Genomic DNA, 15,222 nt, shown 5'->3' with positions numbered 1-15,222 from the left:
CTTGCTCATTCAACTCCTTGAATGGGCGATGAGGCGTTTCCGATGTTTTGCAGTCACCTACTGTACCATTCTTTTTAAATGGATACAGCAGCTCAAGGTGAAAAGAAGATGGAACTCCATAAAGCATTAAAACGTTCCTCATACATACAGAGAGCTTCTGAAAACAATTCATACAGAAAACTGCCAGTTGTCCACCGTGCCAAGCCATTTATAGTAGCATTTTCAAAGAATATGGAGAAACCGTGTACGCAGTATATTTCCCTCAGGGACAAAACTCAGTCACATTACGAGCTTTCCTCATTAATGAGCTGTGAGATCCAATTTTATGTTTTACTTCTTGAAAATAGGAGGAGCAGCTTCCTCGGAAGAAATCAGACTTATAAATCTAGCTCTGCTCCTTTACAAGCGTTGCTCTTGTATAGAGAGATTAGATAACTGGAAATTGCCTTGTGATGTTTCTGCGTATGCGGTTTAAGAGAACAGTGAAGTTTAATCACCTAGAGTTTTTAACTACAAGACCTGGATGAGTTTTTCTTTACATCCATTTTAGTTTTGAAAGACAAAGGAAACTTTAATCAATGCAATTAAAGATGTTAAATCTGAATTCCATTAGGGGCTTCTTAAACCATAAGCCTACAAACACAACTGTTTTCCTTGCACCTTCTACTCTGATGCCCAACATCTGTGTGTGTATGATATATTTCAATGTATATATTTTGTGTCACAGGCCATGCAGCGGGAGGGAAAGGATATCAACATCACGCAGGTCATGGACCGGTGGACCCTGCAGATGGGCTATCCTGTGGTCACCATCAGCAAGAACGAAAGTCTTGACAACAGCGTCACCATCTCCCAAGAGCACTTTGTCTATGACACAGAAGCCAAGATCCAGAATCCTGAGCTGTTCAACAAAAGGTCTGCCGTATGTCAACTGTGACAGGTTGTTACATGAAATGAAACACCATCAGTCAACCGACCTATTGACATTGATTCTCCATGAGCTCATACATCGTTGCAGAAAATCCACCATAATATATAGAGCAGAGGCCTCTACGACTGCCAAACACTGCAATGCTGAATAATGTAAAAAGCCCACAGTCAGTGATTCTCCTCCCTGAATTCACTGATAGTTTCCTGTGATCAGATCAAGCTCAGACGGAATAAAAAGATCCCAGCTGTGCAGCTGAAAAGAAGGAAAACTATTTTGATAAAAAAAATGAGATTAAACATTAAGTTATTTTAGAGAAAATACAGAAGAAAAGACCATCTGGAGATTATAAGCACATCTAGACAGCAAAAGACTAGCCTAGCGCCCCACAACAGCATGTAGACCCAAGGGATGTGAGCAGTTTACTGCTTAACATATCTTTGGATGTCTGCCTTTAGCTCTCCTGCTAAGATAAAACAGCTTTAACCAGCCTAAAATGGTTTGCTGGTTTTTACTGGCTATCAAGCTGCTATTAACTGAGCATTTCATTTATTATTAGCGACCCATGCTAACCCGTCATCGCCACATGCTGTTTGGCACCCATCAGCGTCGTCACGGAAAACTGCGTGTGTCACTGGCAGATAGATTAGTTTAATTCTTCGTCAGAGTGAGATGAATAATTCAATACTGCCTCTGATCTGTTTTAGAAATCTTCCTTTTGTTTTGGATCAGACACTGTTAGCATCACAAGAATTGAGTCAAGAATTGAATTTTAATGCTTTACTGTCAGTTTGAGTGTGTGGAGTGTGTTGTTAGGCGGTATTGCCATTAAGACAGTGACAAGGTTTCTTAAGCTGAGAATAATATCAGTGCCAAACACCTGCAATTTGATAACATGAGCCCCTGAGCTAGCATCTAATCTGTGGTTAGAAATAGAAGATAATAATAATAATTCTAGTGATACTAAAGCACCATTGCTGTCATCATAAAATCATTTTATTTGTCATTTGCAGATAATCAAAGCCTTTTTGCTTTTATACGGCTAGGCTGGCTCTCCACATCAAGCCATCTGGGGTCATAAATGTGAAACATACAGGTAGAAATCTGTATGTTCACCTCTTTCCGGAGTTCATTTGTTCAGAGCAGACAAAGCCACCTTCGTTTAAACGTCTCCTCCTACATGAACGTGTTTTCTGAGTGCCACGGTCTTCTGCAGAGGCGTTCAGAAGCAGAACTGCTCCAAGAATCAATAGCAAAGCTGTTTTGCGAGTAGGGGGCGTCTCTTTCCTTTTTGGCCCCTCAGGCGGGTTTTCAGCTGAGTACCAGACAACCTGCCAGAATGCAGGGGGATTTGGCACCTTTGTAAATGTAGTGTAACACCTTACTTGAGGCTTTAAGCCAGCCTAGCAAAATGTGCTGACAGAAACATTGGCAGCAACAAAAAGAAAACAGAGAAGGTCAGTTTGAATGTATTTCACACTCCTCCAGTGTGTTTCATGTCCACTGCCATCTCATTACAGTTCATAGAGGGTCCACAGTCCAAACTCCACAGAAAAGGACATTTATTTCACAACGTTCCCTGTTAAAAAAAAAAAAAAAAAAAAAAAAAAAAAAAAACAGCATATGCTGGTTACCCTGCTGAAACAACAGCTAAAACCAGCCTAGGCTGGTTGGCTGGTCATAGCTGGTTTAAGCTGGAAGTAGCTGGTTTTAGCTGGTCACCCAGCCTGGCCTGGCTGGTCAAGCTGGTTTTAGCTGGTGGTCTCCCAGCCTGACCAGCTAAGACCAGCCTGACCAGCCTGGCCAGGCTGGGAGAGTGGCCAAAACCCCTCTAAAACCAGCCGGTTTGCTGGTTTATGCAGGTCCTTGACCAGCAACATGACCAGCTAAGGACCAGCATTAACCAGGAGAGGACAGGCATAAACCAGCTAAAACCTACCCCCTGCTGAAAAAAAAACAGCTAAAACCAGCCTAGGCTGGTTGGCTGGTTTTAGCTGGTCAGCCAGCCTGGTTTTAGCTGGTTTATGCCTGTCCTCTCCTGGTTAATGCTGGTCCTTAGCTGGTCATGTTGCTGGTTAAGGACCTGCATAAACCAGCAAAGGACCAGCTTAAACCAGCATACCAGCATCAAAACCTACCTAACCAACATATCCCTGCTGAAAAAAACAGCTAAAACCAGCTGGCTGGTTTTAGAGGGGTTTTGGCCACTTTCCCAGCCTGGCCACATCTCAAATCATGAAAAGACTATTTTGCACATCCAAGATAGTTTTGAAAATCCTGTGCTTATTTTCACCAGTGTAAAAAGTCTGAAGCTGAAGCGTTCCTTCATTAACACCTTTGCACTCGTATCATACCTGTGTGGAATTTCACAGCACAGATTTTATGCAGAGGTGATGGTATAGAGAATATAAACAACTTATTAGCACTTGAAGACACAAATTAATTTTCTTATTGCAGGCTGCTTGACTGTAATGGGGATGTGCAGTTACTAATTATTGTACAGGTGGATCTGAGCCTTATAGAGTCTTATTTTGCAGGTATGTCTAGGTTTGCTTGAGGCTGGTGAGTAACTGTACCAAACTAATTTGTGACTGGAGGTTTAGGGTAACAATGAAAGAATATCATAAAGAACCTGGCAAAACAAACAAATCACGAATCTCTGATACCTGTCAAAATACATTGCTGTGTCATTGTAGATGTCAGTCATTCAAAAAATCTTCCATGAACTCTTTAATTTGTCTGTTAGCTGATGGATGGATGATTTAAAGTTTAAAAGTCTTAATTTGGCACTAAGTGTTCAGCAGATGATCTTTCAAAATTTTCAGACTGCAGATTCTTCCAGAATTCCATCACCAACCTCTTTGTGTAGCAGATGTTTACTTCAATATCCAACAATTCCCAGTCTTTCTTCTCTAGCCCATCCAGCAGAACATTTTCATCTTCTGTCCAGTTCTTCATGGTCTCAGTGGTTTCCAACCATTGCTGGATGATTGACTGAAAGTCTCATGCAAGTCTACACAACATAAATAAACACCACAGCTCAAGCTCAGCACAAACTCCAGCATGCGTGAATCCATGGAATGATTTCAAAAGAAGACACTTGTGTTTTTTTTTCTCTCTTCTGTGCAGCTGGTGTTGGATAAAAGTGTTGTAAGGATCTATCGCACATGTTGAGCCACAAAAGCCCCCAGTGACTCATTATAGACTGCAAAAGCCAGCCGTCCCTAAAGAGAGTCTAAGATATTATCACACCCGCACAGAGAGACAGTCAAACTGAGACCTCACAACCGATGAGAGAGAGAGAAAAAAGAGAGAGGATGCTGGTTAATCACTGTGAATTTTAAATGTAGACACATCCAGACCACAGCTGTTACTCTTTTACAGTGATGACACAGTGTTTTTGCAAATTACAAATTGCCTGCATTTTTGACGTCTATTTTTTGTTCTAATTCATTTTTCTCCATATAGTAAACTACAATTGGAATCAACAGGTTGAAGAGCCAAATTGCAGTTTCAAGTACAGTTTCAAAGAGCTCTACACGATCCCAGCCGTGGAATAAGGGTCTTATTTAGCGAAACAATCAGCCTTTTCTGAACAAAATTTTAAAAAAGGGAAGTCTTGGATACACATCACACAGCTACAGCACGACAAGCATTTGTGGTTAAATAGTATATAAATTTTTTTTTTTTTTTTTTTTTTTAGAAAATGACAAATCGTTTCCCTAGATAAGACCCTTATTTCTCAGCTGGGATCATGTAGACACCTTAGAAGCTGTACAGAATCTGCAATTTGGACCTTCAACCAGTTGATCCCCATTGAAGTCCACTATATGGACAAAAATCCTGGAATGTTTTCCTCCAAAACCTTAATTTCTTAATAGTGTTCCCTAATCTAAAGTGTTAACATATTTTACGTGTCCATTAGGAGCAACTGAATAATATCCACAACCTCAGCTAGCAAACTTAATATATACATAATGTGATTACTTTACCCATCTGCAGAGACCGAAATCTTGATTCGTGTTTTAGCTGAAGCTATAGGCCATAATACAAATTTCCTGAGGGATGTAAATAACGATGATGATAACAGACTCTTCCGTAAATGAACAAACATGAGCCACCAAATTACCAGCCTGTGGAGAACTTTAATTTTCTTCTGCTTTCTTCTCTTGTTCAATCCCACTGATAAACAGAGTTTTATGTAAATGTATCAGTGTGTGGTTTCATCTGAACACACACAGATGCTTCTATTATCACTGGAATTCATAAGCATTGTTATCAGCACTCATCTAGCACAGAACCTTTCTCTAAAGTCCCCTTACAAACATACACGTTTAAATACCGTTTCCCAGCAGGATCATATTGCTTCAGCTTATGCATAATGTCTTCCTGACTGTGCTATAGTTTCCTCTGTGATATACTGTAAACTTTTAACACAGTATCTCCAGCGTCTGCTGTTTACAGCTATTTCTGCTAAAATTAAAAGTTGCCATCATTGTTTTATCACCTAGTTTTGAGTCAGTCTTTAGACAGAATCCTCATTTTGGCTTATTCAGACATAATTAAGGCATATTAACTAATGCAAATCATCTTATGAATGATTTGAGGTGAGTCACCAGCAGCCTAAAAAAGGATTTTGTCCATTGCTGTCAGTTTTCCAACTAACACAAATCCCTAATGATCCAACCCATTCCCCACAGCCGAGACTGATGTCACGGAATAATCCAGGCTGCTCTTCACATATTAAATGACTAAAGTTTGACATTTTATGAAGAAAATGTGGTGCGTGCCTCTGTAAAGTTCACTGCTACAATGCTAAGCTGCTGTGATGGTTGATAGGCTGTTGCTATATGGCTGCTATGAGGTTGTCTTGTTTTAGCTAATGAACAGAGCTTTTCTCAAGGAGTTAGCAGTATGCTAAATAAGCAAGGTTGCCAACCGAAGGCATTTAAGAGAGTAAGATAAACTGTAAACTTGCTAACCAAAGGCAAACTAAAAACACAAAGACAGATGTATTGTTTTAAACACCAGAGCTTTGTTAATATGATGCGATATGTAATTTAAAAGTCATTCATTAACATATTTTTTATGATTAAGAATGAAAACACCATTATGCAATGTTCTATCATTTCTTATCAGGCACTGAATAGAGTAAAAGGTGGCTAATGGCACACCTTAAGGGAAATGTGCTATTCACTGCTGCCATAGTGATTGATGACAGCTTTTTATTTATGAACACATTTCATGAGAAAAGAAATCATAAAAGTAGTTTGTTTTGTTTGGGGGTAAAAGGCTCACCAGCATGGGGCAAAAGGCCCCCAGTATTGTATATACAAATACTTTGGCTAACGTAATATGTTTTGCATAATATCAAAGTTAATACTTGTTCATTACAGTAACTTCATAAAATAGTCCAATTTACTCTATTGCTGTAATTCTTCCCCTGGTGCGCCTTTATCCCTGTTGTTCCCTGCCTATAAAAAAACTTTTCTTAGTCAATGAAATGCCTTTTTTTGAGGAAGGTGAAAAACTGTTAAAAATAAATTTCAGATACCTTTTTTGGAGTGCGTTTAAATGATTCAGCCTTGCGTTAGATCTCATAATGTTACAGTATTCATTGCTGTTGGGTGTCTCTGCTGCTCTTTTCGTTTGGGGTAATTTACGCTGGCAGACAGCAGACCACGTCCACCTGTGTGTCAGCCATTTGACAGTCTGAAAAAGGGGCGGCCATCCATTGTGACAGCTGTCAGACAGGCTTTTACTGGATGTGCTCTCATACCTAGGGATGTTCATACACACACTAACACATGAAAGCACACACTCACAGATGAATCGTCGTCAAAATGAGGTGGCGACACAGAACATGACAGCGATCGGGTGACGAGCGATACACAGCTGTGTGTGTGTGATAGAGAGAGATAGAGAGAGAAAGCAAAGCACTCTGGGAAAGAATGAAAGCTGATTTCTTTGAGCTTTGACACTGCTGGGCTTTCGCTGAGCTTCACGATCATCTGATATTTCTGATTTTGTCACATTGCCTGCTGGTGCCGTGACAGAGAGGATATCGCGCAAATATATTCCACAATCCCATTAAGTCGTAGGAGTCCATATGCGTGAGATTATTCGTGTCATACAGTATGTATCTGCGGCAGTGACATTTAAACCCGGAGATCAAATAGAGCATTTCATCTGCTGTTTTTCTCTTTTTGTCTCATTTCAGCTTTCAGTGGCAAATACCGCTGACCCTCGCAGTGGGAAACGCCAGTCACATATCAACAGATGCCATCATTTGGGTCTCCAATAAAACAGGTACCAATTATGCAAAGTGTTTTCATTGTAACCACAAGATAAAAAGGAATAACACATTTTCTTGACACCTTCAATACACAATATTTTCAAAAATGTTTTAAAATATATTTTTTCACAAATTAATTGTTAATTAAAAAATCATTGTGTTGGGGATTATTATTTGTCAGTCATGAACTAAAAAGGCCAAATTATCTAATAAAATATATACAATAATATTTTCAGAGTCTTATTGATCCTGATAATTAATCATGAGAATCCCCATGATATCTTTTACATGACATCTCAAAAATTTCAGAATGAATTTTAAATATAGCTGCAAGCAGCTATTATTGGGGTTCAAGTGCTTTAAGGCATTTAAGCACATATGAAAAAAGAAATTACATATTATTATCAAGCCGTTAACCTCCTAAATCAATAATTAGTTTTGTGAAGTTTTGAGTTTTCATTTATGATTTATAGGCTTTTGGATTCTGATTATATAAGATACTTGAGCCTGCAACGGTTTAGGAGTTATGAATGATTTCATTATTTTGATCGCTGTAGCGCCACCATTAGGCCGATTGGGGTGAGGCTTGGTGACATTGTAGACTATGTGAGTACTACCATTCCTCCAAGTTTCAAGTCTCTACGACTTACAGTTTTATCTGCCTATCACTTTTAGGTGGAGAATGCTGATCATAGGCCATTCTAACAATTACAATAGGGTAACCCCTAATTAATAAAAATAAATTTAAAACATGCTCATCATGGAATAGGTATACTGTACAAGTCATTGTATATCGGAATTCATTTTTTAAAATACATTTTTAGATCTGAATCTCCTTGATCTATGAAGTCAACAACTGCTGTCAGCCAGTAACACATAAAAATAATAAAGCTTTAATTGGATTTCCTTATTAAATTTGACTAATTCAGCTCCAGAGAGTGCTTTTATGTAAATGTCCTTTTACACATTCAAAATACCATTCATCTATGAGTCACACATTCATGCAGCAGCTCCACATCCACCATCATTAAATTCAATTCTGTTCCATTCCTTTCCTCTCCGTTGGCAGAACGAGGTGGATTTTCTTCGGCTGGAGCCACAGCGAGTCAAATTCCACGAGCTGGAATTGAATTTGGTCTGCGAGTGATCCGTGTGGCTCAGAGCTCAGAGTTCCTCTGATTGTGCGACCATTTAACAGCCTCCATTTTCAGCTCACCTTCTCTGAGAAACAGCCCTCATCAGGGTTACAATGCAGATCCACAGTGGTGCATTCAAGAGCGAGTCTGAGACAAGAAACAGAGACTATAACATTGAGACCCCATTTATATGCATTAACTCACCGCCTGACTCTTGCAATCTGGCCGCTGACGGTTGGATGCTCCCTGGATCACGATACACTTCAAATCCATTGAAGTCTACGGGCGCTCGAAAGCACTTAACCAGTGCATTTGTTATCCATGAAAAAGCACAAGGTCTGGCTGGAATATTACAAGATGAGAACGTGGCAAACACATTAGATTACAGATGTTGTGCATTACGAAATGCTGAATGCATCGTCTCTTCATGTATATTTTCATGCAGGACTGCTTTTATGAGTTCATTCCAAAGATGATAAATGCACTGAAATTTTTAAACAATGATACGAATAAAAAGCTGTGTGAGTGCACTGTCAGATAGAATATATCAGTCCATATGAACTGCAATGAGCATTTTTATCTAAAGATTAGGCGGCATGTTTTTTTTCTAATATGTGTGTGAGTTGATCTACAGCGAGCTGTCAGAAGTGTCATTAAACGTTTATTTCATGTTCTTTTTTTACTCTTGTATTTATAGAGACACACAGAGTGGGTCACGTGGACGGCGAGACATGGTTGCTGGGCAACATCAATCAAACGGGCTACTTCAGAGTAAACTATGACCTTCACAACTGGAGGCTTCTCATTCAACAGCTGATGACCAACCCAACGGTACAGCACCACCTCTGTCAGTCCATCATCTTTCCTTTTTGAGTTTTCTTTCCCCGTTCTGTCAATATTCTTCCTTTTCTTCATTCTCCTCATCGCTCCCATCTTCCTGCATGTTTCCTGCTGCATTATAAATGTCTCTGCTGTTCTCCTCCGGCAGATCATCTCTGTGGGCAACAGGGCCGGTCTGATTGATGACGTCTTCAACCTGGCGAGGTAGGTTCTGTTTGTTACATGCCCCTCTGGAAACATGCAGAGTCTTTCAGAGAGCCTGAAACCTGCACTACAGATCTATTTAATGTCCTTCACACCCCCACAGAGACCTGCTGGACTATTCAGTCTAATTCAGCTTTATTTGTGTGTTGCTTTTTATTGTCACAGTAACTATCACATTATTCCAGGGGCTTGTTCACCTACTACTGAGAAAGTACAAAATGACAGTGGTGAGGAAAAACTCTTGGAGCATAAAAGCCTGTTGAGACCAAGACTGGATTTTCGGAACAAAACACATCCACCAGATTTCAGAATGAAACAATGCATCTCTATGAACCTCACTATTAAGTAATTAAATTTATGTATAATTACATTGCAACTAAATGTACCAATTTATTTTGTTATTCAATACAAGATTTAAGTTTTTTTCTACTACAAAACTGGTTTTTGAATGATTTCTTTTCACAGAAAAAGTCATTTCAAATTTCACTTTTAATAATGATAAGCTGCATTTCAGTATGACACTGAGTGAATGAATCTTGAATTTCTGAAAACTAATTTCCTCCAAAAGAGATTTTTTCATAAATGTCAAAGAACAGACAGGGCGCTTATACATAAAGTTACAGCAGAGAGCAGTGAGAATGAATCTTCATCTTCTTGGGATTTCAGAAGATTTCATCATGACTGACAGATCTGTATGGGAGTCTAACTGTTGCAAGAGTTAAAGACTTATTCAGTCTTGGTATTAACATTCATCTCAGGTCTAATCGCATGTCAGTCTGTACCAGCTGTAGTCTGTATGTGAAATCTCCATATGATATTTATCTAAAGTGGACCTAAGTGATCAATTTGAGAGAATTCACAAATGTGTCTTTGAAAAGACCTAAATCTCAAAGGTAACACAGATTTTCTTTTGGTCAGCCTGAAAGGCTGATAAAGCCATCCATCACAATAGTAAAGAACAGTCTGATCCAGTCAACTTCACTTCATTACTGACAGATGCAGTTCTTGTACTGTAATTCTCTTTTCTCCTTTAGCCTGAAGGCAATACTGAAGAAAAACCCTTTAGCTCATCAAGATGAGAGCTGCGCTGAGACTATTGAGCCGTTACTGTGATAGCAGATAATAAGAAAGTGAGGGAAAACCTCTGTGTTCCCGCGTTTCCACTGCTGCCTCATTCACTGTGTTGATCCTTCAGAGCTTCATCAGCAGCTGGAAACTCACAAACGTCTATTAATGTGAGAGGAGGAAGAGACAGAACGATAAAGGAACAGAGAAAGAAGAGCACTGCTCTTTGATAGAGCGTCCTTTGAGAGTTTATAGTGCCACAGGCTGCCAAGCTGCCATTAGTCCCTTCAGGAACGACTGCTCTCCCTAAGGTCCTTTCTGTTTAATACAAAAACTCTCACTCGTTCTGCCTAATGAAGGAAATATTCAATCGCTGGCAGCTAGAATCAGTAGATGCCAGCCAAAGCAACGTTTGAGTCTCACAACATTGAATGTTGTGTATTTACTGTAGATGTAGTTTGTGAAATTCACAGGGCAGTAATTTGTATTCTTCCACCAAACTAAATGAGGAAGCTGCCAGATGCTCTGCTAGCATTAGCGCCGCTGTTCATCATAGTGAAGCGACAGACTGAGCTAGACTGGGGTTTAACAGGCATGTGGAGAATTGTGTTTTTGGCCACAGATGTTTCCTAAGCATGACGATTCAGTCAACTGACGACAAACCCACAGGGACACCTGTGTTTATTGCCGTCACATTGGGCTGAGAATGGAAACCTGTTCCCCTGCATTATAGTACGTCATGTTCACTTAGTCTGTTTATTTGGCTCGGCCTTGATTACCGAAGAGCTTGATAATTGAAACTTAACAGGACTGAAGGCAAATCCTTTTGTTCCTGAGTTTTGATTTCAGTCTGGTTTGTACATGTTGTTTCTCTCTGCTGTTATTTACAGCTAATCCTAATAAATAAGAGCGGATGTTAACAGGATGTCTTATTCAACCTCAGGGCTCAGATCTGTGGAGATGGTTATTGGCTCTTATGTACTTGAGAAGCGAAAATGCCAGCCTGCATATTAAAAACAGCATCATCGTTAATCACAATGTGTTAAATGTCTCGTTTCTCTGTAAATTACAGGGATGATTAAAAGTGTTCGTATGACTGAGGAAACTGAATGGGCACTACTGCCTCGAGTGATGTTACCTAATTAAATGTCCCTGGTGCTCATGGGAGTCACTCACACAGATCAATACTGCCTTATAAAGCTTAGTCAGCCTTTATTGTGATTATGAATTACTGGATCAATTTAGGAGAAGAAAGCTGGTGTTAATGAAACTGAGTTTGAAACTGAGGATTATATTTAAGTGCATTATTAATTAATGAATATAATAATTGGATTAATTGCATAGATTTGCATCTTTCATTAAAAGATCTTTTAAGCACAAGAGTAAAACAAGAGTTATTAGAATATTCCCTATTCTCAGCTCTACAGGGATTTTGGAGTAGCCTGATTTCATTTTTTAAAAAATGGGTCATATTTTAGATTATATTGAAAACAAATTAAATTAAGTGTATCCAGATATAAATACAGATAACCAAAAGACAAAAATTGGGAAATTGGACAACAAGCACAACAAACCACCAAAGAAAGACAAGTCCTAACAAATAGTTAAAAAATGTCTTATATAATAAGACACAGGTGGAATCAATCAAAGAATAACAAGGGAAAACAAGAGCAGGAACTAAACAAGGCAAACTACAAATTAAAAGACTACAAAACAAAAGCACCACAAAGACAAACAGAAAAATACATGTTAATCAGGATTTGAACTTGACTTTTTCAGTTTGCCTCAACAATTTTAAGTTACCAGCCATTCAGAACTTCTACTAGCCCAAATAAAAATATCAGAAATTATCTATCTATCTATCTATCTATCTATCTATCTATCTATCTACAGGGGTTGGACAATGAAACTGAAACACCTGGTTTTAGACCACAGTTAGTATGGTGTTGGGCCTCCTTTTTTTGGCCAATAGAGCATTTCGTCTTTGGAATTGTCATATACAAGTCCTGCACAGCTGCCAAAGGCATTTTGAGCCATTCTCCTCTTGCAGATCAGGGGTCAGGTCACTATATGATTCTGGTGTAGGAAAATGTTATCTGACTCGCTCCTCCAAAACACCCCAAAGTGGCACAATAATATTCAGATCTGGTGACTATGCATGCCATGGGAGATGTCCAACTTCACTTTTCTTGTTCATCAGACCACTCTGTCACCTGTCTTGCTGTGTGTACTGGTGCATTATCATCCTGATACATGGTACCACCTTCAGAGTACAATGTCTGAACCATTGGGTGCACATAGTCAACGTTCACACCTTTTCTTACTGGTGGAATGTGCAATCAGTGAAGATTGGCCACCAGGCTGCAAAAATATAGCCATGAAACCTCCAACATTATATTGGCCAGTGTTTCAGTTTCATTGTCCAACCCCACAGAGTGGTCTTATGAACAAGAAAAGTGAAGTTGGACATCTCCCATGGCATGCATAGTCTCCAGATCTGAATATTATTGTGCCACTTTGGGGTGTTTTGGAGAAGCGAGTCAGATGACATTTTCCTACACCAGTATCATGTAGTGACCTGACCCCTGATCTGCAAGAGGAGAATGGCTCAAAATGCCTTTGGCAACTGTGCAGGACTTGTAAATGACAATTCCAAAGACGAAATGCTCTATTGGCCAAAAAAAGGAGGCCCAACACCATACTAACTGTGGTCTAAAACCAGGTGTTTCAGTTTCATTGTCCAACCCCTGTATCTATCTATCTATCTAATCTATCTACAATATATTGCCAAAAGTACTGGGAGACACCCCCTTCTAATGAAAAGGTTTGACTACTTTAGTTATTTCTATAAGTACAAATCTTAATGTTTAATCATATAATGATGAATTTTATAGCAATAGTTTGGACAGTTTAGCATCAGCTTTACCCCTTTTTATTCTTACATGACATGCGTCTGTGTATAAGGCAAGGTTCAAAATGAAATGACTGATTCCGTCAGTGTGGAAGAACTTGACTGGTCTGCATAAAGCCAAGTCCTAATCCCATCTAAACCCCTCTGGTGTGCCTTTAAATGCAGACCTTGAGCCAAAAACTCTTCACCAAACACCAATGACTTGTACATATGGGTACAGTCATTTTAGACACTTCCTAAAACTGTTGCAACAGAGATGGAAATACTTTTTAAAAATACGTGAATCATGTTTCCATCTTTGTTGCCACAGATTTAGAAGTGCCCTTTTCCGATCTAAAGAAGGGGGTGTCCCAATATTTGTGTCCATAGTGTATGTACAAGCCATTGGTGTTTAGTGATTTCCCTGCTGAAGAAAAAAAAAAAAAAAAAAAAAAAAAAAACGGTTAAAACCAGCCTAGGTTGATTGGCCGGTTTTAGCTGGTCAACCAGCCTGGTTTTAGCTGGTCATAGCTGGTCAGCAGGCTGGATTTAGAGGGGTTTTGGCCGCTTTCCCAGCCTGGCCAGGCTGGGAGACCAGCTAAAACCAGCTACTTCCAGCTTAAACCAGCTAAGACCAGCCAACCAGCCTAGGCTGGTATTAGCTGTTTTTTTTTTTCAGCAGGGGTGTTTATGGCTCAAGGTCTGCATTTAAAGTGTTCAAGTGCAATTAGGATTTTGCTTTCTGCAGACCAGTCAAGTTCTTCCACACTGACTGAATCAATCATTTCAAGCTATCTATCTAGTGTTAAATTAGCAGTTTATGTTGGGTGTAGCTTCAGTTCTACTAAACTAGATTAAAGCTTTTAAAAGTTGCTGTTAACAGCATACACTCTTAAAAATAAAGGTGATTTAAAAGCTTCTTCAAAGTGATGCCATAGAAGAACCATTTTTGGTTCCACAAAGAACCATTCAGTCAAATGATCTTTAAAGAACCATCTCTTTCTTACCTTTTTATAATCTGAAGAACCTTTGTTTTTTCGGCACAAAGAACCTTTTGTGAAACAGATGTTAAAGGTTCTTTACGGAACCATTTAAACAAAAAAGGTTCTTCTATGGCATTGTGAAGCACCTTTATTTTTATTTTTACCTGTCATTATTGTGATCACTAGCTACTTGTCTTGACACACTGCGTTTTGAATTTCCATAGAAACGCTGATTTCTTTCTAACTCGATATTAGCATCCTCAGCAGGTTGTTGCTATAGAGACAGAAGGTTTGTGGCACTTGTAAAACATCACAACACCTGTCGACAATTCTGTCATTTCATATTTTAGACTTCATCCTTTGACACATTTCTTGTGCACATAGTGAGATCTCATTTGACTCAGGGTCTCAGTGATGGAGCTTCTTAATAGGCCTGTTTGAAATGCTCTGCTAAAGCTCTGACTAAATGAGCTACAATTACAGGCCAATTTAGAAGAATGATTTATTTAGGAGACTGATATGTTACTCATGAGTTATTTTGGTGTCAGTGACATTTGCCTTGTTTAAAAATGAAATAGCTTTTTTCATTTAGATTAAAAAATCCAACCTGTAAATCATGTTAAAACAATTCCCTCTGTGCTCAACTCGCTGACCTTGTGTGTGTGTGTGTGTGTGTGTGTGCGTGCGTGCGTGCGTGTGTGTGTTTTCACGTCCCAAAAGCATGAGAGTGATCAGCTAGCTCATTCATTACTGTGCTCACTAACAGCAGGATAAAACGTCAGTGCCTCATGATAGTTTTATGGGCATGTTGTGTTCTTTTATTTTTAATGAATATTTCCCCTGAATAATGCAAAAAGTAAAAGAAATGGCAAAAATGGCCT

General features: G+C 39.1%; 1 protein-coding gene across 1 annotated transcript in view; it reads left to right on the top strand.

Moving 5' to 3' along the window:
* LOC141332844 (thyrotropin-releasing hormone-degrading ectoenzyme-like) overlaps positions 1–15,222 on the top strand; it is a 62,038-nt gene that overhangs the window by 26,944 nt on the left and 19,872 nt on the right. Inside the window, exons 7-10 of the mRNA XM_073837802.1 lie at positions 728–915; positions 7,149–7,237; positions 9,057–9,190; positions 9,348–9,403. Of these exons, the coding sequence (XP_073693903.1) occupies positions 728–915; positions 7,149–7,237; positions 9,057–9,190; positions 9,348–9,403 (467 nt within the window). The remainder of the gene's footprint in view (positions 1–727; positions 916–7,148; positions 7,238–9,056; positions 9,191–9,347; positions 9,404–15,222) is intronic.

Source organism: Garra rufa, chromosome 4, assembly GCF_049309525.1.
Source record: "Garra rufa chromosome 4, GarRuf1.0, whole genome shotgun sequence".
NCBI lineage: Eukaryota > Metazoa > Chordata > Actinopteri > Cypriniformes > Cyprinidae > Garra > Garra rufa.
The sequence above is the reverse complement of the archived record's forward strand: the minus strand, read 5'-3'. Positions and strand labels throughout refer to the sequence as shown.